Genomic DNA, 23,610 nt, shown 5'->3' with positions numbered 1-23,610 from the left:
CCTCACAGCGCGTTTCAGTGCCATGGAAAAGGGAGTGTTCCTGAGATCCCGAGGCGATTCAGTGGTGCCCCCTTCATCCCGGTCTGCAGCAGTCGAGCTCCAGCTGAACTGAGGATGATTCGTATTGGACACTGGTCGTAACCTCACTGATCGCTGGTCACTGTGGTATCCATACTCTACTACAGGTTAAGTTAAAGAGAAAACAGAGCAAGCAAAAACTGATTCAATGCAAACTAAATTTTCTTCTCATTGGATGACAAATAAAGATGTAAGAAAAGACTTTCAGCAAAACAGCTTACCTGAACTTTCTCTCTGTGTTTCACTGCCCATTTTTCTGAGGCACAGCCTGTCCTCTGTAATCACATCTAATAGATTAGCACCATTTCATTTAGAAGACAAAGAGTGAACAAGCCTGTCATGAGGAAATGGTGCCGAAACTGGAATCTCTTCTCTCATGGACTTTAATCCTTTTGTAAATGACCACTCACTCACTTCCTTGTATGCTTAATCCATTAAGTGCAAGGAAATAACTATCATTCATGTGCAGGTTCAGGTGCAGTCACATGAAAAACTTCACATTTATATCAACTTGTAATGTCAATGAATAGAAAGAAATGTCTGATAGTGCTGAAATGTTTAAAATGATCATAAGGACATAATTGTGGCTACTAATGGAGCTAAAATTTTGGAACTAGGCAGGCATATTGGCAGTGTTAATGATTTTCTGATCAGACAACTTCAGGTCACAGGTGCATTTGAGCATTTTCTGTGACTACCCACATCTTGCCGACAACGCCAATTGTGGCCGGGATGGCGGTGGGATTGAACCCCAGACTGCTCGAACTAAGGACCAAAACTCAACCAGATCAGCCAACGGGGAATTCCCCGTTAGCCAAGCTAGTGGGAACATCTTTTCAATCCGTACTTCACCTTGCTACATGTACGTATTTTGGTTTTCTAACCTGCATCTAATTCAAGTCACTACAAAGCCACTACAATGGCAGCCTACAAAGTGACTAATGGTTCGATCTGCACACATGTACTTAACTGCGCTCATAAAAGATTATGCTACCCCTCAGCTGCACTCCAATGAGCAGCGTCTGGACTGCCATCCCTACACACACAGCAATCCAGACCATTCTATTTTTGGTCCCTCAATGAGGGAAAGCGCTACCAAAAACTAAGAGCAAGGACGTCCTGCCCTAGTTTCAAAAAGAATTTTAAAAATAAGTTCTTCCTAGAGTACCTCCTCTTCAAACAACCCTAACATTTACCATAACAATGTTTGTTATGTACATATGACATTTACTATTAATGTATTTACTGACATAGTGGGCACCATGCTTCTCTTTGCAGTTGCTAGGTGGAGCAGTGATGAGTACAACATGGGTTCACTATTAAGGAGGCAGACAAACTGAAGTCAGCCATGGGTGTTATTGTCTACTCAAGCTGGTGGGGGATGAACTAAACCCACTCATCTACATTCTTACTGACTCAGCCCTGCGCTACTGCCAGTGTAGACAAATAAATGTTTTGTCTTTATGCATTATACCCTTAATCATATCTAGCAAATTTAAAAAAAAGCACATAATATCTGCAAGGAAATCATATGTATTATATATGTATCAATATACCAGAAACATTACAGTCATGATACATGAAAACATGTGAATACAAATGTAAACAGAGAAGTGGTGTGACAGATGATAATTCACACTCCTCTCTGTGCAATAAACTGAATGCATTTCCCATCCATGTTGCCCTGTGCAGTTAGGGGATTGAACCTATGACACCGTGGTCTCTTGAATTTTTCAGCCACCATTTCTCAATCAAGTTCAATTATTTGCTTGGGGGGGGGGGGGGGGGGGGGGTACAGAAGATGTAAACAAACAGCAAAACATTGAGGCAATTTGCAGTTGAAGGATCTCAAAGGTTTCACATTTTCATTCTGGCATCAGTCATAACGGGAAACAGCTACAGGTTTTGGGCTTTGACAACATAGGGTAAACCGCAGATTTTCCAGCTGTGCATAGTTTGTTGTGCTGTGTTTAAGGCAGCAACTAACAGACAATGTAAAACTTGTGACTTTTTGGATGAACGTTTGGTCCAAACTGAATGGGCCATGATGGCAGTAGACATTTTGGCAGTGAGCAGACCATAACCAACTATCACACTGTGCACAGTTCACTAAACCGTAAACTACTGGACAGCTGTTAGTGCAGACAGAAGTTATACAGGTGAGATAAAAGACAGCTAATGCTAGTTACAAAAAAAGAAGAAAAAAAAAAGGACAAATTGAAAACATTTGACTAATTGGATCAAGTGTTCCAAACAAATATTACAACACAAAATTCAAAACAAACACACACACACACACACACACACACACACACACACACACACACACTTGTGCATTTAGAGACAAGTGTTATGTGGAGCTTGACTGTTTAGCGCCACCTATGTAGGTATTTCACCTATGAAAGAAATATTCAACAAGTGGTGCATATTTTTTTCTCTATAGTTCTACAAGTTTCACAGTAATAATTCTGATTTGAAATAGGCATTGCAGCTGAAAAGGGGCAGGATGCTGATTGAATCGTGGTTAATAGTGCCATAGACGATGTGGAGAAACATCAGTCAATAAGATGGAAAGAGGTTAATAATAATAATAATAAAAAATCCATTTCCCCCACCTCCTCCTTGTTGAAATGTTTAGTTTTGACAACATGTCCTACAGTCATTATGTCTTCTTTTATCATGCATACACCAACTGTAAGACTAATATCAGTTGCTTGTAATTTCACTTGTTTCTATGGCAACATCATCAATAACCCCATTCAAACCTGCAAATTGATAAGACAATCAGCATTGAGAAACTGAAAGTAGAATTCAGACATCGTAGCAGCAGCAACATTCATCAAACTAACATTCTCCACATCACCTTCTGCAGTTTTTTTTTTTGCACATGTACAAAATATTTTCAGTGGCAACCTCTGACTGGGTTTTACAGTTCACACCAACTCCTGCTGTTAATCTGAATTTCAAATATAATGTAAAAAGGAAACATCATGTAAACATGTACATATGTGTCTAATCAGTTTTTTTTCCCTCCATTCAGTCCATCTTTTCTCCAGCTCTCCCTTTCATGTTATTCTGCTTCTCTGCTCTTTTCTCCTGTGTCTTTCCATCACTTTTCCCTCCCTTTAAGGCTCTGCCCAGCACTATGCAGCAAAGAGCAATGACGTGCATGATGAAATAGATAGACGACCAGTAGTTGATGGTATCGGAGGCCTGCAGCAGCACAAAGCCCATGCACATGTAGTCGTAGGCCCTCATCTTCAAGAACCAGTGAATCCAGTCAAACACATTCTGGCCCAGAGGGCCCAGTTTTGCACGGACAGATCCCTCCATAGCAGTCTCAGCTGCAATGCACAGGGGAATGGTGAGGAAGGAAAGGTAATAACCAGCATGTAGACCGTGCCAGTAGGCACTGATGAACATTGTCCAGGCAGCCCTGTTACACACACAAAAGAAATACTTAAAATGACTTAAAGATAATACAAAACAATGTATGTCTACTATCATGTAATCCCTACTCATAGCAATTAGTTATTTAAATGGAGTGTTTTAAAAAAAAAAGTCTTTAATGGAATGGAAGAAGCATATTTAGTCTCTCTCATATATCTTTATGAAGATATTTCTTTGCCTTAAAGCTACCATATGTAGGATTTAGTGTCATACAGACTGCATTATGGCATCACCAGCCAATTCTGAATCCCTTCATATTTTTGCTTCTTTGGTGATGAGGATTCATGTTCCTTTGCCTTGTCACATAAGCAATAAGTATCATCCTCCATTTCACAAAAACAAGGGTTCTCAAATTTGTTAGCATGCATAAGCAACTAGTAGACAGTGTACAAGGAAGTAACTATGGAATCTTCAGTCTTCTGGCTGCACTGCAACATGCGAAAAGCAGACTATGCATGTCCTTTTCGGGCTACTGTCGGAACATGGTGTTGCAACCATACAGATTAGTACAGAGCAGACATAGTCATGCACTGAGGCAGACCGTAACGAGCTGCGATCTTGGTCCAGGGACCAAATGATGTTCCACAATGTAAACATAAAGCAACATACTCACTGTTTACAACTCAAAAGTAGCAGAACATGTTCAGAGAGGGGGATCTTGTCTAGAACATTTTGTTGTCATTTATTATGTGAATCTTTTTATGCTAATAAAACGGGGGGGGTAATTTGAGATCAACTATAACTGGTACAAAGTTAGCCTAGTGTCAGTTCTGTCAGTCAATGTGTCTGTGATAATTCTGTTACAATGCATCCGGCAAGTATGCATAGTGCTTCGCTTTTTCCACATTTTATGTTACAGCCTTATTCCCAAATGGGGTAAATTAATTTTTCTCCACTTCAAACCTCTACTCACAACACCCCATAATGACAACATTATTAGTATGATTATTATTGCCATTATTAAAAATAAAAATACAGTAAAACTCACGTAAACAGTCATCGTATAAACTGGATATTCACACTTAGCAGAAAAGAAAAAGTCCTAATGCTTTTAAATGGTTTTCCATGTAATAAGCACTGTATATGCCAGATGCTGTATAACAGATTGTCGCTCACGTTGGACAAAACGCCTTATCCGATCGCAGTGTATTTCCATTAAAATACCCTTGTATATACTAGACAGAGCAGTCTAGACGTGCCCAGTAACAGAGGTATGAAATAAAATTCAGCACTGACACTCGCTGACGCTGATTCAAGGAAAGTGGGTACCGTGTTTCCTTGATTAAAAGCCTGTGCGATTATTTTTTTCATACCATGGTCAGACACGGGACCTAAATGAGGCAGGGTGTAATTCAAGGCCGGTGATTATTAACAAAATGCTGTCTTCACTGTAATATGGTTTTAAGTCTCACTCACATCCCTAAGTGTGACGAACCAAACCGCTTTAGATCAGAGCCTTCTGCCTGGCTTTCCAGAGCCCGACACGCAACTGCTAAATGACAGAGACCACAAAAGGCTGCGATTTGTCACTATTCTGGTTTCACTCCTTCCTCTCCAGTTATATTTTAATAGTTTTGCAGTGTGCACGCTGATAACACTTCAATCGTGGATCAAATACACTTGGCAGAAAAGTCCACAACTATGACCAAATTCACAACACGAAGTCAGAAAAAGACACTCAAATGACCCGTAATTCATGGAGGGAAATTACACATACCATTAGTTTGGAGGTTGATGATTGTATAAAGAAGTGGAGCTTGTTGCGAGACTAATTAATCCATAAAAAGCCACTGTTCCTGTTGTAAATTGCATAAAGACATGATGGAGAACTTTAAAGGCAATCTTGTATCAAGTATCTCAAAGTGATACTTGAGTAAAAGTACAAGTATCTCACCATAAAATTACTCTGGTAAAAGTTAGTCTCCTTTAAAAATATTACTTCAGTAAAAGTCTTAAAGTATTGGACATTTACTGTACTTAAGTATCAAAAGTAAATTTCTCATATAAATGTACTTTAAGTAAAAGTAAAATCCAAAAAGAGTGGAGAGTGAAACAGCGACACAAAAAGAAAGTCAGTGTGGTGTCTGGAGACACCAGGAGGGGGTCTCAGCCCCTATAAAAGTCTGGATCCGCTACTCTGGTGGAGCAGTTGGTGTTGGTGAGAGAGGTCTGTAATTTTCAACATAGGTACACTTCAACTATGAGACACAAAATGAGAGAAAAAAAAAAAATCCAGGAAATCACATTGTAGGATTTTTAAAGAATTTATTTGTAAATTATGGTGAAATAAGTATTTGGTCACCCACAAACAAGCAAGATTTGTGGCTCTCACAGACCTGTAACAACTTCTTTAAGAAGCTCTTCTGTCCTCCACCTGTTACCTGTATTAATGGCACCTGCTGAAACTCGGTATCTGTATAAAAGACACCTGTCCACAGCCTCAAACAGTCAGACTCCAAACTCAACCATGACCAAGACCAAAGAGCTGTCGAAGGACACAGGAAGAACATTGGAGATGTGCAACAGGCTGGGAAGAGTGAATCTACAATAATCAAGCAGGTTGGTGTGAATAAATCAACTGTAAGAAAATGGAAGACATACAAGACCATTGACAATCTCCCTCGATCTGGGGCTCCACGCGAGATCTCATGCCGTGGGGTCAAAATGATCATGAGAACGGTGAACAAAAATCCCTGAACTACACGGAGAGACCTGATGAATGACCTGCAGAGAGCTGGGACCAAAGTAACAAAGGCTACACACTACGCAGAGAGGGACTCAAATCCTGCAGTGCCAGGCGTGTCCCCCTGCTTAAGCCAGTACATGTCCAGGCCTGTCTGAAGTTTGCCAGAGAGCATATGGATGATCCAGAAGAGGATTGGGAGAATATCATGTGGTCAGATGAAACCAAAATAGAACATTTTGGTAAAAACTCAGCTCGTCGTGTTTGGAGAAAGAAGAATGCTGAGTTGCATTCCAAGAACACCATACCTACTGTGAAGCTTGGGGGTAGAAACATTATGCTTTGGGGCTGTTTATCTGCAAAGGTGACAGGACAACTGATCCGTGTTAAGGGAACAATGAACGGGGCCATGTATTGTGAGATTTTAAGCCAAAACCTCCTTCCGTCAGTGAGAGCATTGAAGATGCAACGTGGCTGGGTCTTCCAGCATGACAATGATCCCAAACACACCACTCAGGCAACAAAGGAGTGGCTCCATAAAAAGCATTTCAAGAAATTGGTGTGGCCAAACCAGTCTCCAGACCTCAACCCCATAGAAAATTGGTGGAGGGAGTTGAAAGTTCGTGTTGCCCAGCGACAGCCACAAAACATCACTGCTCTAGAGGAGATCTGCATGGAGGAATGGGCCAAAATACCAACTACAGTGTGTGCAAACCTGGTGAAGACTTACAGGAAATGTTTGACCTCTGTCATTGCCAACAAAGATTATGTTACAAAGTACTGAGTTGAATTTTTGTTATTGTCCAAATACTTATTTTCCACCATAATTTACAAATAAATTCTTTAAAAATCCTACAATGTGATTTCCTGGATTTTTTTTTCCTCATTTTGTCTCTCATAGTTGAAGTGTACCTATGTTGAAAATTACAGACCTCTCTCACCTTTCTAAGTAGGACAACTTGCACATTCAAGGACTGACAAAATACTTTTTGGCCCACTGTACATACTTATGGGACACATCAAATTAAAACTCAATAAAAAGTTTCTGATCTCCCCAAAATATAGAACAAGCTAAATTATAGTGCATTTTTCCCTCATTCAGTGTATGGGGAATATATTATTATCCATCAATCACACAATGTATTTGATCACTTACACGTTTCACAGAGTAAAATAACTGTTTATGTTTATTAATTTGATTTCGCATACAATTAGATGTGATACTTTCTTTATATTATGAGGTTGAGAACAGTTTACAAAAATCTTAGTTATTGTTACTGAAATTGTAACTGCAGCCCAAAAAGCAAAGGACTTTGAAAAAATATTTACACTTAAATATCATCTCACTTGTGTAAAATGGTTTCTGTACTGTACTAGTACACTATGCTTGTAAACAACTTTATAGAACCTATCTATACTAATGAACAGATTGTTATGAATGTGATATTCCATTTCTGCTAATAAGTGGCTGAAATTTTTAAGATTTTTATTACATTGCGTACATCCCACTAAAACCTTCTGAGACTCCTACACAGGGATTCATGCTTGAACAACAGTAAATAGAAGCTGCTGCACACACCCCCTGTAAAAGATATACCTGAGAGTGTAGGCTTTGAAGGGGGCATTGGAGTAGATGTACTGATGTAGCCACCACTGCACTGTCATGTTCCAGTAATGCATGCCATGTCGAACCTTCACACAGAAGTCGGTCTTGTAGCAATCAATGTTCTGAATGGTTCTAAAGTTGTACATCTCTTCAGCTGAAGAATCAGGGCTGGCCATGAAGAAAATTACAGAGAACTAAATTCAATTTTTACAAACATTCAACAATAACACACAAAAAACTAAACTAAAAACAACATGGTTTCACACTGAGAAAAAGCACTACAGATGCAATGTTTGCTCTGTGAGTGTTAATGGACAAGTGTAGAGAAGGCCAGAAGGTGTTGCATTGTGTGTCTGTGAAGTTAGAGAAAGTTTATGACAGGTTGCCAAGAGAAGAGTTGTGGTATTGTACGAGGATATCTGGAGTGGCAGAGAAGTATGTGAGGGTGGTGCAGGATAAGTACAAGTACAGTGTGACAACAGTGAGACACTCAGTATGAATGACAGACTCATCCAAGGTCTACAACCCCTGGCAAAAATTATGGAATCACCGGCCTCGGAGGATGTTCTTTCAGTTGTTTAATTTTGTAGAAAAAAAAGCAGATCACAGACATGACACAAAACTAAAGTCATTTCAAATGGCAACTTTCTGGCTTTAAGAAACACTATAAGAAATCAGGAAATAAAATTGTGGCAGTCAGTAACGGTTACTTTTTTAGACCAAGCAGAGGAAAAAAATATGGAATCACTCAATTCTGAGGAAACAATTACGGAATCATGAAAAACAAAAGAACGCTCCAACACATCACTAGTATTTTGTTGCACCACCTCTGGCTTTTATAACAGCTTGCAGTCTCTGAGGCATGGACGTAATGAGTGACAAACAGTACTCTTCATCAATCTGGCTCCAACTTTCTCTGATTGCTGTTGCCAGATCAGCTTTGCAGGTTGGAGACTTGTCATGGACCATTTTCTTCAACTTCCACCAAAGATTTTCAACTGGATTAAGATCCGGACTATTTGCAGGCCATGACATTGACCCTATGTGTCTTTTTGCAAGGAATGTTTTCACAGCTTTTGCTCTATGGCAAGATGCATTATCATCTTGAAAAATGATTTCATCATCCCCAAACATCCTTTCAATTGATGGGATAAGAAAAGTGTCCAAAATATCAACGTAAACTTGTAAATTTATTGATGATGTAATGACAGCCATCTCCCCAGTGCCTTTACCTGACATGCAGCCCCATATCGTCAATGACTGTGGAAATTTAGATGTTCTCTTCAGGCAGTCATCTTTATAAATCTCATTGGAACGGCACCAAACAAAAGTTCCAGCATCATCACCTTGCCCAATGCAGAGTCGAGATACATCACTGAATATGACTTTCATCCAGTCATCCACAGTCCACAATTGCTTTTCCTTAGCCCATTGTAACCTTGTTTTTTTCTGTTTAGGTGTTAATGATGGCTTTCGTTTAGCTTTTCTGTATGTAAATCCCATTTCCTTTAGGCGGTTTCTTACAGTTCGGTCACAGACGTTGACTCCAGTTTCCTCCCATTCGTTCCTCATTTGTTTTGTTGTGCATTTTTGATTTTTGAGACATATTGCTTTAAGTTTTCTGTCTTGACACTTTAATGTCTTCCTTGGTCTACCAGTATGTTTGCCTTTAACAACCTTCCCATGTTGTTTGTATTTGGTCCAGAGTTTAGACACAGCCGACTGAACAACCAACATCTTTTGTAACATTACGTGATGATTTACCCTCTTAAGAGTTTGATAATCCTCTCCTTTGTTTCAATTGACATCTCTTGTGTTGAAGCCATGATTCATGTCAGTCCACTTGGTGCAACAGCTCTCCAAGGTGTGATCACTCCTTTTTAGATGCAGACTAACGAGCAGATCTGATTTGATGCAGGTGTTAGTTTTGGGGATGAAAATTTACAGGGTGATTCCATAATTTATTCCTCAGAATTGAGTGAGTCCATATTTTTTCCCTCTGCTTGGTCTAAAAAAGTAACCGTTACTGACTACCACAATTATTTTTCCTGATTTCTTATAGTGTTTCTTAAAGCCAGAAAGTTGCCATTTGAAATGACTTTAGTTTTGTGTCATGTCTGTGATCTGCTTTTTTTTCTACAAAATTAAACAACTGAATGAACATCCTCCGAGGCCGGTGATTCCATAATTATTGCCAGGGGTTGTATGTGGGATTACATCAAGGATCTGGCTCTGAGCCATTGTTTGCAATGATGATGGACAGGTTGACAGACGAAGTCAAAGAAAAGCGTCCATGGACTGTCATCTGTAAGAAGAGTAGAGAGCAGGCCGAGATGAGCCTGGAGAAGGTGGAGATATATTCTGGAGAAAAGAGGAATGAGTCAGTCATAGCAAGACTGAGGACATGTGTGTGAATGGGAGGGAGCCTGGTGGAATAGTGCAGTTGGAGGAGTAAGAGGTGGTTATGGTAAATTAATTTAAATACTTGGGGTCAAATATGTAAAGTAGCAGAAAGTGTGGAAGAGAGATGAAGAACAGAGTGCAGGCAGGGTGGAGAAAGGTGGTAGGATGGATTTATGATAGAAACAGTAACACGAACAAAAAGACAGGAGGCAGAGCTGAAGATGCTCTGAAGAGGAGGTCTATGTCATCAGGGAGGACATGCAGGCAGTTGGTGTGACAGAGGATACAGAGGACAGGGTGAGATGGAAACAACTGATCTGTTATGGCAACCTCTAACAGGAGCAGCTGAAAGAGGAAGATAAAAAAAAAAGCAATATGCAAGATAATAAGAACATAAGATTCAGTACTTAATACTGCTCATTTTCCAAATGATTATAAAGGGCGATGATTAACGTACCTGTATTTTACAGTGGGCCCACCACCAGGTTTGGCTTGTGCCTTTTCAGGATAACAACCCAGACCTGCACTAATACAACCAGCCTCAGCTCCACACCATGCCGCATAGAAACGCATCCTAAACACAAAGAACACCGCCACCATGTAGAAAAACCTAGTGACAGACACATACAAAGAGAACATAAGCACATGATTCACTCACTTACAAATTACTGCAAGAACATTACATCAACTCTGCTGGTTCTTTGAACTCACCTTCAAACTGATGGAACCATTAGCGCTTTAATATTTTCAAATCACGTCATCATTGCTTAAAGCCAACTGGCAATGCTGACAAGTTTGATTTAAATTGTTCTTCATTTCATTCGTCTTCCAGCACAAATACTTTAACAGACTAAAAGGCACTCAGAATGCATAACTTTGTGAAGGCCACATATTGCTTATCACCTTTTCTGGATCCAAAATATGTGTCGGACCAAATGCAAAATAAAACGGCTCATATTTTAGGAAGATTATCCATCTGCTCATCAAATTTCATGATTGGATGAAGTTCATTTTTTTCCTCAAAATTCTACTCACATTCTACTCACCCTTTAATGACGACAATTTTTTTTTTTTAAAGATATTTGCAAAATTATCTCATCTCATCTCTTCTTCAACCGCTTTCCAGGTTCGGGTCGTGGGGGCAACAGCTCCAGCAGGGGACCCCAAACTTCCCTTTCCCGTGCCACATAGACCACCTCTGACTGGGGGATCCCGAGGTGTTCCCAGGCCAGTGTGGAGATATAATCTCTCCACCTAGCCCTGGGTCATCCCCGGGGTCTCCTCCCAGATGGACGTGCCTGGAACACCTCCCTAGGGAGGTGCCCAGGAGGAAGGAGCAGCGACTCTACTCCGAGCTCCCCACGGATGACCGAACTTCTCACCCTATCGCTCAGGGAGACACCAGCCACCCTTCTGAGGAAGCCCATTTCGGCTGCTTGTACCCGCGATCTAGTTCTTTCGGTCATGACTCAACCCTCATGACCATAGGTGAGAGTAGGAACAAAGACTGACCAGTAGACCAGGAGCTTCGCCTTTTGGCTCAGCTCCCTTTTCGTCACAACAGTACGGCAGAGCGAATGCAATACCGCCCCTGCTGCACCGATTCTCCGTCCAATTTCACGCTCCATTGTCCCCTCACTCGTGAACAAGACCCCGAGGTACTTGAACTCCTTCACTTCGAGCAAGGCTGTATTCCCTACCTGGAGTAAGCAATCTATCAGTTTCCTGCTGAGAACCATGGCCTCAGATTTAGAAGTGCTGATCCTCATCCCAGCTGCTTCACACTCGGCTGTGAACTGATCCAGTGAGTGTTAGAGGTCACCGGTCGATGAAGCCAACAGGACCACATCATCTGCAAAAAGCAGTGATGAGACCCTGAGCCCACCAAGCCGGAAACCCTCCTCCCCCCGACTACGGCTCAATATCCTGTCCATGAATATCACAAACAGGATTGGTGACAAGGCACAGCCCTGGCGGAGGCCAACCTCCACCGGAAACGAGTCCGACTTACTGCCAAGCACCCGAACACAGCTCTCGCTTTGCGAGTACAGAGATTGGATGGCCCTGAGAAGGGACTCCCTCACTCTATACTCCCACAGTATCTCCTGGGGTACCCGATCATACGCCTTCTCCAAGTCCACAAAACACATGTAGACTGGGTGGGCATACTCCCAGGCACCCTCCATGATCCTTGTGCGGTCCTTGTGCGAGTAAAGAGCTGGTCGGTTGTTCCACGAACAGGATGGAACCTGTATTCGACTACTGGCCGAACCCTCCTTTCCAGCACCCTGGAGTAGACTTTACCAGGAAGGCTGAGTAATGTGATACCCCTGTAGTTGGCACATACTCTGTGGTCCCCCTTTTTAAATATGGGGACCCCAGTTTGCCACTCCTTAGGCACTGTCCCAGACCTCAACGCAATGTTGAAGAGACGTCTCATCCAAGACAATGCCTCCACACCCAGAGCCTTCAGCATTTCTGGATGGATCTCATCAACCCCTGGGGCCTTGCCACTGCGGAGAGAGGAGTGTTTGACAATCTCAATGACTTCCACCAGGGATATTGATGAAAATCCTCTATCAGCTTCCAGCTCTACCCCTACTATAGAGGGTGCTCTGGTCTGATGCAGGAGTTCCTCAAAGTGTTCCTTCCAGTGCCGGATTACATCTTCAGTTGAGGTCAACAGAGTCCCATCCTTACTATAGAAAGCTTGGATGGGTCCCCGTTTTCCCCTCCTGAGTTGCCTCACAGTCCACCAGAAGCATCTTGGTGCCAACCGAAAGTCCTTCTCCATGGTTGCTCCGAACTCCTCCCACACCCGCTGCTTTGCCTCCTCCACAGCAGAGGATGCTGCCCTTCGGGCCTGTTGGTACCTTGCAACTGCCTCTGGAGTCGTCCGAGATAACATGTCCCGGAAAGACTCCTCCTTCAGTCGGATGGCTTCCCTGATCACCGGTGTCCACCACGGTGTTCGAGTGTTGCCACCCCTTGAGGCACCTAAGACCTTCGGGCCACAGCTCCCTGCTGAAGCTTCACCAGTGTAGGCTTTGAACATTGCCCGTTCTGGTTAAATGCCCCCAACCTCCACAGGGATGTTGAAGAAGTTCTGCCTGAGGTGTGAGTTGAAGATCTGTCAGACAGTGGGCTCCTCCAGACATTCCCAGTTCACCCACACTATCCGTTTGGGCTAACCAGGTCTGTCCAAAGTCCTCCCCCACCCTCTGATCCAACTCACCACCAGATGGTGATCAGTTGACAGCTCTGCCCCTCTCTTCACCCGAGTGTCCAGAACATGCGGCCTCAAATCAGATGATACGATCACAAAATCGATCATCGATCTTCAGCCTAGGGTGCTCTGGTACCGTGTACACTTATGAGCATCCTTTTGTTTGAACATGGTGTTCGTTATGGACAGTGCGTGACTAGCACAGAAGTCCAATAATAAACGACATTCAGGTTTAGATCAGGGAGGCCGTTCCTCCCAATCACACCTCTCCAGGTGTCTCTGTCATTGCCCACGTGTGTGTTGAAGTCCCCCAGCAGAACAATGGAGTCCCCCACCGGAGCCCAATACAGGACTCCATTCAGGGACTCCAAGAAGGCTGAATACTCCAAAATGCTGTTTGGTGCATACACACAAACAACTGTCAGAGTTTTCCCCCCTGCCCCCCGAAGATGCAGGGAGGCAACCCTCTCGTCTACTGGAGCAAACTCCAACGTAGCGGCACTCAGCTGGGGACTTGTGAGTATCCCCACACCTGCCCGGCGCCTCACCCCCTGGGCAACTCAAGAGAAGAATAAGGTTCAACCCCTATCAAGAAGAGTGGTTCCAGAGCCAGCAGTTCCTCCTGCGGGTGGTGAGCCCACAGGGTAGAGATGGACGGTCCATGTTGTCTTTTCAGGCTGTGCCCGACTGGGCTCCGTGGCAAACCCAGCCACCAGGCACTCGCTGACAGGCCCTACATCCAGGCCTGGGTCCAGATGAGGGCCCCAGGCTTCCTCCGAGCCAGGTCACATTTCATCTAACTCGTTCTATCATGGTGTCTTGTGACACCATGATAGGTGCAAAATTATAAAAAAAAAATAAAAATAAGAAATCACACGTACATAAGTATTCACAGCATTTGCCACAAAGCACAAAACGGAGCTCAGGTGCATACTGTTTCCACTGATCATCCTTAAGATGTTACTACAAGTTAATTGGAGTCCACCTGGGGTAAATTCAGTTAATTGGACATGATTTGGGAAGACACACACCTGTCACAAAAAACTGTATATAAACCTCTGAGACAGGATTGTCTGGAGGCACAAATCTGGGGAAGGCTACAGAAACATTTCTGCTGCTTTGAAGGTCCCAATGAGTACAGTGGCCTGCATAATCTGTAAATGGAACAAGATGGGATACACCAAGACTCTTCTGAGAGCTGGCTGCTCATCTAAACTGAGCGATCAGGGGATAAGGGCTTTAGTCAGGGAAGTGACCAAGAACCCAATGGTCACTCTGTCAGAGCTCCACTCTTCCTCTGTAGAGAGAGGACAACCTTCCAGAAGGACAACCATCTCTGCAGCAATTCACCAATCAGGCCTGTATGGTAGAGTAGCCAGATATAAGCCACTCCTTAGTAAAAGGCACATGGCAGCCCACCTGGAGTTTTGCAAAAAGCACCTAACGACTCTCAAACCATGAGAAACAATATTCTCTGGTCTGATGAGACAAAGATTGAACTATATGGTGTAAATGCCAGGCGTCATATTTAGAGGAAACCAGGCACCATCCCTACAGTGAAGCATGGTGGTGGCAGCATCATGCTTTGGGGATGTTTTTCAGCGACAGGAACTGGGAGACTAGTCAGGATTGAGGGAAAGATGAATGCAGAAATGTACAGACACATCCTGGATGAAAACCTGCTCCAGAGTGCTCTTGACCTCAGACTGGGGTGACAGTCCATCTTTCAGTAGGACAATGACCCTAAGCACACAGCCAAGATATCAAAGGAGTGACTTCAGGACAACTCTAAATGTTCTTGAGTGGCCCAGCCAGAGCCCAGACCTAAATCCGATTGAACATCTCTCGAGAGATCTGAAAATGGCTGTGCACTAATGCTCCTCATCCAACCTGATGGAGCTTGAGAGGTGCTGCAAAGAGGAATGGGCAAAACTTCCCAAAGAAAGGTGCACCAAGCTTGTGGTATCATAATCAAGAAGACATGAGGCTATAACTGCTGCCAAAACTGCATCAACAAAGTACTGACTAAAGGGTGTTTTCTTATGTACATGAGATTTCTTTTCTTTTCTTTTTTTTAATGAAATTGCAATAATAATAAAAAAAAAAAAAAAAATTTCATGTCATTATAGGGCATTGTGAGTAGAATTTTGAGGGGGGGGGGGGGGGAGAAATTGCTTCATTTTGGAATAAGACTGTAACATAAATGTGAAAAAAGTGGAGCGCTGTGAATACTTTCTGGATGCATGGTACCACTGTCAGGATACATAAACACTCTCTCAAGTGTGCAAAGCACCCAGCAAACGTTGGATACAGTCATTTTGCTTTCAGTGCCTTTTAGCCACTCTAGCATGCAGCACTAGTGTGGCAATAAAGCGTCATCTCACGGGAATGTGACAAGTGACAGGCTATTACAGTGCAATCAAGTCAAAATGATGACTATCTTCCGAAGTATAAGTAAACACTTTTAAACACTAGTTTGAGAGCCCCTGTGACTTATACACTGAAAAATCACAACTTTATTATTTACAATGGCAGCTACAACCCCAATTCCAATGAAGTTGGGATGTTGTGTAAAATGTGAATAAAAACAATACAATTTGCAAATCCTCTTCAACCTATATTCAATTGAATACACGAAAAATACATGATATTTTATGCTCAAACTGATAAACTTTATTGTTTTTGTGCAAATATTTGCTCATTTTGAAATGGATGTCTGCAACACGTTTCAAAAAAGCTGGGACAGTGGTATGTTTACCACTGTGTTACGTCACCTTTCCTTCTAACAACACTCAATAAGCGTTTGGGAACTGAGGACACTAATTGGTGAAGCTTTGTAGGTGGAATTCTTTCCCATTCTTGCTTGATGTACGACTTCAGTTGTTCAACAGTCCGGGGTCTCCGTTTTCATATTTTGCACTTCATAATGCGGCACACATTTTCAATGGGTGACAGGTCTGGACTGCAGGCAGACCTGTTTAGTACCTGCACTCTTACTACGAAGCCACACTGTTGTAACACGTGCAGAATGTGGCTTGGCATTGTCTTGCTGAAATAGGCAGGGACGTTCCAGAAAAAGACGTTGCTTGGATGGCAGCATGTGTTGCTAAAAAATCTGGATGTACCGTTGAGCATTGATGGTGCCATCACACGTGTAAGATGTCCATGCCATGAGCACTAACTCAACCCCATACCATCACAGATGCTGGCTTATGAACTTTGCACTGGTAACAATCTGGATGGTCTTTTTCCTCTTTTGTCCGGAGGACATGCCGTCCATGATTTCCAAAAACAATTTTAAATGTGGACTCATCAGACCACAGCACACTTTTCCACTCTGTCCATTTCAAATGAGCTCGGGCCCAGAGAAGGCGACGGTGTTTCTGGATGTTATTGATGTATGGCTTTCACTTTGCATGGTAGAGTTTTAACTTGCACTTGTAGATGTAGCGATAAACTGTGTTAACTGACAATGGTTTTCTGAAGTGTTCCTGAGCCCACACGGTAAGATCCTTTAAACAATGACGCTGGTTTTTAATGCAGTGCTACCTGAGGGATCAAAGGTCAGGGGCATTAAATGTTGCTTTTCGGCCTTGCCGCTTACGTGTAGAAAGTTCTCCAGATTCTCTGAATCTTCTGATTATGGACTGTAGATGATGGAATTCCTAAATTCCTTGCAATTGAACATTGAGAAACATTGTTCTTAAACTGTTGAACTATTTTTTCCACGCAGTTATTCACAAAGTGGTGATCCTTGCCCCATCTTTGCTTGTGAACGGCAGTCTTTTGGGGATGCTCTTTTTATACCCAATCATGACACTGTCCTGTTTCCAATTATTAAATTAATTCACCTGTCCCAGATTTTTTGAAATGTGTTGCAGGCATCCGTTTCAAAATGAACAAAAATTTGCACAAAAACAAAAAAGTCTCAGTTTGAACATTAAATGTCTTGTCTTTGTGGTGTATTCAATTGAATATAGATTGAAGAGGATTTGCAAATCATTGTATTCTGTTTTTATTTATATTTAACACAACGTCCCAACTTCATTGGAATTGGGGTTGTATAATAACTATTTATATTATTATTTCTCAAGAATCAAAGCACTAAACAAAATAAACTACAATAATAAAACAATAAATGGCAATTGTAAGAGTACACAACAACAATGCACAAAATTCTGAATTAAAGAGATGATAAGACATAAATAGGTGCGATTTGTACTCCGGTGCAACTTATGTAAGTTAATATTTTAAAAGGATAATGGCACCTGTGCACAGCGCTCTGCTTTGCATAACTCTGAGCCTGTTGGGTCTCAGATGCTAAGCAGAGTAGCTCTGATTAGTACTTTGATGGAAGACCTCTTAAGAAGAGCAGAGGCTGTACGAGTATATGTTTCTCCAGGTAAAACAATAGGTCAGGAAAGACATCTGGTGTAAAACTTGTACCAAATTTCAGTGTGGAGCATGGGAGCAGCCAAAAGACAAACAACTGTGTGTGCAATTTCTGGAATGTTGTGCAGTCTTAAAAAAAAAATAACCAGTCATCACATTACAATCCATACATGGGACACATCCTTCAAAGGCTGCATTTATTGACCACATCAGTCACAGTGGAGCGACTAGGCTAACAATACCTGAATAAGATGTTTTCCTCCAAGAACTCCTCCGTGCGAACATAAACCAGAGGAAAGACATTTTGAACAGCCAGAAAGAGAGCGCCATAGACCGGGACCAGCTTCAAACGCTGCAGACACGGCAACCAGCCAGGCAAGTCCAGAGGGCGAGGCTGCCTCAGCCAGTCGACATACGTTTGGAACCGAAAGAATGGACCTTTAGAGATGAACGGATAAGGTGGAAGGATGAAAACAGTATTAAGAAAATGATGGGTAAACATGAAGTCAAGGTTTGGCAAAATAAACACAAAAGGAAAATAGAAAAGGTTAATGTGGTTTAAAGAAAAAAAAAAATTCAAGTGATGGTTAAAAACAACAGGGTGGGTGGGTGTGGGGGGGACATGAAAATTTTATTTCACATAATACTTTAAATGAGATGAACTCACAATATTAGACAAGTAGCAGCAGACTGAGACAAAGAGAAAAGATATTAAGGCATGCAAAAGCAAATTAATATAAAAAAAAAAAAAAATCACACACCAACAGCTCAAACATAAAACAAACTTATTTAACTGCCACAACTCTATCCTCTCACAATTATCTACTTCAGGATATGAGGAGACCAAGAAAGAAATGCCAGACACCTTCGCTTACCAGTCATTATACCAATATAACAGTAGCTATAGCAAAGAACATCAAAGAGAGAAGGCTCCTGAGACAGACCACCACCGACAACGGATTCTGCAGAAGAGCTCAGTTCCTTTTTCTTCTCTGCGTGGAAGCTGTGCACCTCATTGGCAATGCTGACCATCTGGTTTGAAAATAAAAAGCGACATAAAATTCAACAGATGCTCATAGACAGCATGTATGCAGGTATAATTGTTTCCCCCACCAATGTTTTATCTCACCACTTCTCTACCTTGAGCGTGAGAAGCAGCTGGATGGCATTGGCAAAGGGTGTTGGTGATGGGAGATTGAACCAAGCGATCAGTCGGAAGAAGAGAAGGTAGAGAAAGGTCCAGCTCAGGCTCAGTACAGGGGCGTGTCTGATAAAGATGATACTCATGTTAATGAGTTTTCATGCTACAGCTAAATAATACTTACAATGCTGTACCCTGAATGAGTGCGTTGTGCAGAAAAAAATAATTTGTAGTGAACTCGCACCTCCAGCTGTTCTTTATGATCACCCATGTTCCAATCACAGTCACCAGAGAGTGAAGTGTGTGGATCTGACAGGTGACAATGGTAACAGAGAGGCCAGTGACCAGGGCAGCAACCTGCTTCACACGAGGACCTGAAGGGAACAAAACAAAAGTTACACACTAAACCTAACACATATCTGATCCATTGCCATGCAATTTGTTTTCAGTTGTAATAACAGACTGACAACAAAGCTAATCAGTGACATTAACAAGAATATACATAAAAAAAAAGTAAAATTGTAAAAAAAAAAAAAAAAAAAAAAAAAAAAAAAAATTGCAAGCAATTTGTCAAAAGACAGTAGCTAAAAATCAATCTGAACAATATAGATTCGGGGATCCCCCCCCACTACTATAATATAGCTAGAACCATAACTCTAGTGAATAAATAAGTTCGTTAACACCTACGGTCTCCTCAAGCACTATTTTAAATGAGAATTATTTAGAGTAGTTTGTGGTGTGCAGACTCCTAAATAGAATTTCTCATTCTTTCTCTGGCTGAAAAAGAAGTATTCAATGTATGAAGAAATAGTCCAATAACCCTCTAGAACCATTACAGAATTACAGTGCATCTGGAAAGTATTCACAGCGCTTCACATTTTATTCCGTTACAGCCATATTCCAAAATGAAGTAAATTCAATGTTTCCTTCAAAATTGTACTCACAACACCCCATAATAATGACATGACAAAAGGTTGTTTTTTTTGTTTTGTTTTGTTTTTGCAATATTAAAAAAAATAATCACATGTATTGAAGTATTCACACCCTCAACCTCCATCAGCTCGGATGAGGAGCATCGGTGCACAGCCATTTTCAGATCTCTCCAGAGATGTTTAATCGGATTCAGGTCTGGGCTCTGGCTGGGCAAAGACATTCAGAGTTGTCCTGAAGCCACTCCTTTGATATCTTGGCTGTGTGCTTAGGGTCACTGTCATGCTGAAAGATGAACTATCGCACCAGTCTGAGGTCAAGAACCATCTGGACCAGGTTTTCATCCAGGATGTCTCTATACATTGCTGCATTCATATTTCCCTCAATCCTGACTAGTCTCCCAGTTCCTGCTGCTGAAAAATGTCCCCATAGCATGATTCTGCCACCACCATGCTTCACTGTAGGGATGGTGCCTGGTTTCCTCCAAATATAATGCTTGGCATTTATGCCAAAGAGCTCAATCTTTGTCTCATCAGACCAGAGAATGTTATTGCTCATGGTCTGAGAGTCCTTCAGGTGCTTTTGGCAAGCTCCAGGTGGGCTGCCATGTGCCGTTTACTAAAGAGTGGGTTCCGTCTGGCCACTCTACTATACAGGCCTGATTGGTGGATTGCTGCAGAGATGGTTGTCCTTCTGGAAGGTTCTCCTCTCTCCACAGAAGAATGCTGGAGCTCTGACAGAGTGACCATTGGGTTCTTGGTCAAATCCCTGACTAAGGCCCTTCTCCTGCTCAGTTTAGATGGGTGGCCATCTCTAGGAAGAGTCCTGGTGGATCTGAACTTCTTCCAGTTACAGATGATGTAGGCCATTATGTTCATTGGGACCTTCAAAGCAGCAGAAATGTTTCTGTACTCTTCCCCAGATTTGTGCCTCGAGACAATGCTGCCTCAGAGGTCTCCAGACAATTCCTCTGACTTCAGGCTTGGTTTGTGCGGTTTGTGCTCTGACATGCACTGTCAACTGTGGAATTTTATGTAGACAGATGTGTGTCTTTCCAAATAATGTCCAATCAACTCAATTGACCCTGGGTGGACTCCAATTAAGCTGTAGAAATAATTCAAGAATGATCAGTGGAAACAGGATGCACCAGCTCAATTTTGAACTTCGTGGCAAAGGCTGTGAATACTTATGTACATGTGATTTCTTAGTTTTGTTTTAAAATAAATGTGCAAAAATCTTTAAAAAATAAATAATAAATAATAATAATAATAATAATAAAGTAAAAATCACTGTCACGGGGTATTGTGTATAGAATTTTGAGGGAAAAAATGAATTTTATCTATTTTGGGAAAAAGGGTATAACACAAAATGTGGAAAAAATGAAGCGCTGTGAATACTTTCTGAGCTGCACCGTAATGCAATCACAGTAGGACAAAGCTAGGGGGTTGCATGACTTAAGTATGTGCTTGGACCAAAACTTTGGAACACCCTGTTTCAGTTAGTGTTTCAATCATTTCTGAAATGTATGTATATGAATGCCTCTTGAGACTGAAAGCCTAACTTGGCCACAACACTCACTGAGGTAACGGAACAGGAAGCCGACAGGGATGGAGGCAGCGATAACTCCAGAATATACCAGCTCATCAGAAGCCATCACTCTGCTTGTACAGAAAAACAGTCTGATTTTGCAATAACACACATGGCGGATTAAACATTCAGTTACTACCTGTGCTAAGACATGGGTGGGGATATGTGATCATCCTCTTTTTTTTTTTGGAGGATCTCTGAAACACTAATGGTGCAGCTTAGCTAAAATTTCCATTAAAATTGCTCATTTTGTGATAAAAGCATAGAATTTGGCACAGATATTCTAAATTAACTAATGTTTATTTTCAGATATGGAGCCATCCTAGAGCTGACATCTAATGAGCTATAGGGGTCAATAAAGAATTACACAGGGGTCAAAATTTCAAAATGCTCCAATCATGTTGAAAACTATACCACATTATTTGTCTGTTTGTAGTGATTCCAAAAAGGTATAGTTTGGACTATCTATGTCTGACTTCCATGGAGTTATGGGGTAAAAATAGCAAAAATGGTGACAAAGGTCAGTGTCACTTTGTCAAAAGTTAAAGATGGTCTGGTAAAAAAAACAATGCAAATTATTGGGTGGGTTAATAGCATTTTTATAAGGAATAGTATGCACCATCTGTCATGCTTAGTTATCATGTTACGGGGTAACATATGTCATACGTCACAGAATCCAATGGACACTGACCTTGTTTGACCTTTACTTTGGCGACCAAGCATTCAACACAGTCAAAGCTATTCTATTTATTAATCCTTTTATTTCAACCAATAATTTGCATCACTTTTTACCAAAATTGGAGCACCTTTAACTTTTCACCCCTGTACTTTTTAACTTTTTACCCCTTAACGCTAGAACATTCAGTCATAGATAGTCCAAACTATACCTTTTTGGAATCGTTATGATCAGACAAATAATGTGGTATACTTTTCAACATGATTGGAGCATTTTTAAATTTTGACCCCTGTGTAGTTTTTTTATTGACCCCTGTAGCTCATTAGGGGTCAGCTCCAGGATGGCTCTATAGCTGAAAATAAACAGTTAATTTAGAATGTGTGCCAAACTCCATGCTTTTATCACAAAACGAACAATTGTTTTACTATGCCGCCCCATTAATAGCCAATGTTGTGCATCTCTTCCAAATATTGGGGGTGTTTTTGGAGTATAACAATAAAACGGCAATCACTACCTCTATCAACAGATCAAGAGATTATGTAATCACCTTACCCTTATTTAGATTTGTGTAAATCTTAAAAAGTGACGTCAGGTTTTGACAAACTGCTGGCTGGCTGAGGTATATGTTCCACCGTGTTCTGTGTGCTTTACGACTGTATAAAAGTTCATGTATGCAGCACATTCTACAATTCTAAATGCTCAATTTTTTTTTACACTACAGAAGCGCTAAACTAATTCTACACCAAGTGTGAAGGCTAGTTTATTTGGAGAACTGATATTTCCCCACAAATAACAGTATGAGTAGTAACATCAAATGCCAAAGCGAAAAGATGTTTAAACATCTTCACAAAGGGTGTGTCGGAATCGTATTTGAATATCACGTTTCCTGGAATGTAACCACTCCAACAGAACACACGCTAAACCTTATTTATGAGTTTATGTTGAAAACCGACGTTAAATCTAAGTGTTTGTTTAACGTAGCATTGAAAATAAAGGAGCATCCGAGTTGTCAAACCCAAGTTCCCCCCAAATACGGATGTTAAATTCAGGGTGACGCAAGTCATTTACCATCTTACCCGGAAAATCAGAGTTCGTTTAACGTTTACCTTTCACCGTAAAATTGACATCTCTTTGGGATAATCTTCAGTCAAAAAACAAAGCTTTTTGTTTAAAAACTAGATTGTGCACTATGCTAACGTTATCGCTGCTAACTACTGCGTAAATTACCACTCGGCACCTACCGTGTTACCAAATGAAGTTTCAGGTGTAGCCGAACGTTATTTCACTTACATGTTTATAACGTACTCACTACTTTGATGAGCTCAAGATCACGGACAGGTTTCGAACCAGTTGCCGTTCGCACGCATTCGGCTAACATTGGTTTTCCCGGTTTACTTCCGTATTAATAAACCCGCCCACTGGTTGGACGATACCATCG

The 23,610-nt window shown here is 41.5% G+C and overlaps 2 protein-coding genes and 1 long non-coding RNA gene across 6 annotated transcripts in view; 1 reads left to right on the top strand and 2 right to left on the bottom strand.

Annotated features, from left to right (window-relative positions):
• Positions 1-720, bottom strand: part of tmc4 (transmembrane channel-like 4) — a 25,949-nt gene extending 25,229 nt beyond the window's left edge. The window contains exons 1-2 of the mRNA XM_034174696.1: positions 300-720; positions 2-179 (exon numbers count right to left, since the gene is read on the bottom strand). Of these exons, the coding sequence (XP_034030587.1) occupies positions 2-179; positions 300-330 (209 nt within the window). The 5' untranslated portion in view covers positions 331-720. The remainder of the gene's footprint in view (position 1; positions 180-299) is intronic.
• LOC117514313 overlaps positions 1-8,887 on the top strand; it is a 19,693-nt gene extending 10,806 nt beyond the window's left edge. Inside the window, exons 2-3 of the long non-coding RNA XR_004561854.1 lie at positions 6,414-6,421; positions 8,877-8,887. This is a non-coding gene — a long non-coding RNA (uncharacterized LOC117514313). The remainder of the gene's footprint in view (positions 1-6,413; positions 6,422-8,876) is intronic.
• On the bottom strand, positions 1,910-23,610 carry mboat7 (membrane bound O-acyltransferase domain containing 7). Of its 4 annotated transcripts, none has more exons than XM_034174677.1 (9): positions 23,482-23,610; positions 21,488-21,567; positions 19,224-19,353; positions 18,979-19,105; positions 18,714-18,870; positions 18,081-18,276; positions 10,678-10,830; positions 7,809-7,985; positions 1,910-3,514 (listed from the first exon to the last, which is right to left on the bottom strand). In XM_034174677.1, exons 2-9 carry the CDS (start codon positions 21,561-21,563, stop codon positions 3,115-3,117), a joined length of 1,416 nt encoding a protein of 471 aa, XP_034030568.1. In that variant the 5' UTR covers positions 21,564-21,567; positions 23,482-23,610; the 3' UTR covers positions 1,910-3,114. The 4 variants fall into 4 exon arrangements, with proteins under 4 accessions (XP_034030568.1, XP_034030569.1, XP_034030570.1 ...); XM_034174678.1 differs by having other exon boundaries at positions 23,478-23,589; XM_034174679.1 differs by having other exon boundaries at positions 23,463-23,554.

Source organism: Thalassophryne amazonica, chromosome 7, assembly GCF_902500255.1.
Source record: "Thalassophryne amazonica chromosome 7, fThaAma1.1, whole genome shotgun sequence".
Taxonomy (NCBI): domain Eukaryota; kingdom Metazoa; phylum Chordata; class Actinopteri; order Batrachoidiformes; family Batrachoididae; genus Thalassophryne; species Thalassophryne amazonica.
Note: the sequence above shows the minus strand (reverse complement) of the source record. Positions and strands in the feature narration are given on the sequence as shown.

Coding starts and splice junctions, on each gene's coding strand:
- mboat7 (XM_034174677.1), bottom strand. CDS start 21,563: ATGGCTTCTGATGAGCTGGTATATTCTGGAGTTATCGCTGCCTCCATC. Junction 18,871..18,978: donor AGCTGCTTCTCACGCTCAAG/GTAGAGAAGTGG, acceptor TTTTCAAACCAG/ATGGTCAGCATTGCCAATGA. Junction 3,515..7,808: donor TTCAAAGCCTACACTCTCAG/GTATATCTTTTA, acceptor TGTGTGTAACAG/GGCTGCCTGGACAATGTTCA.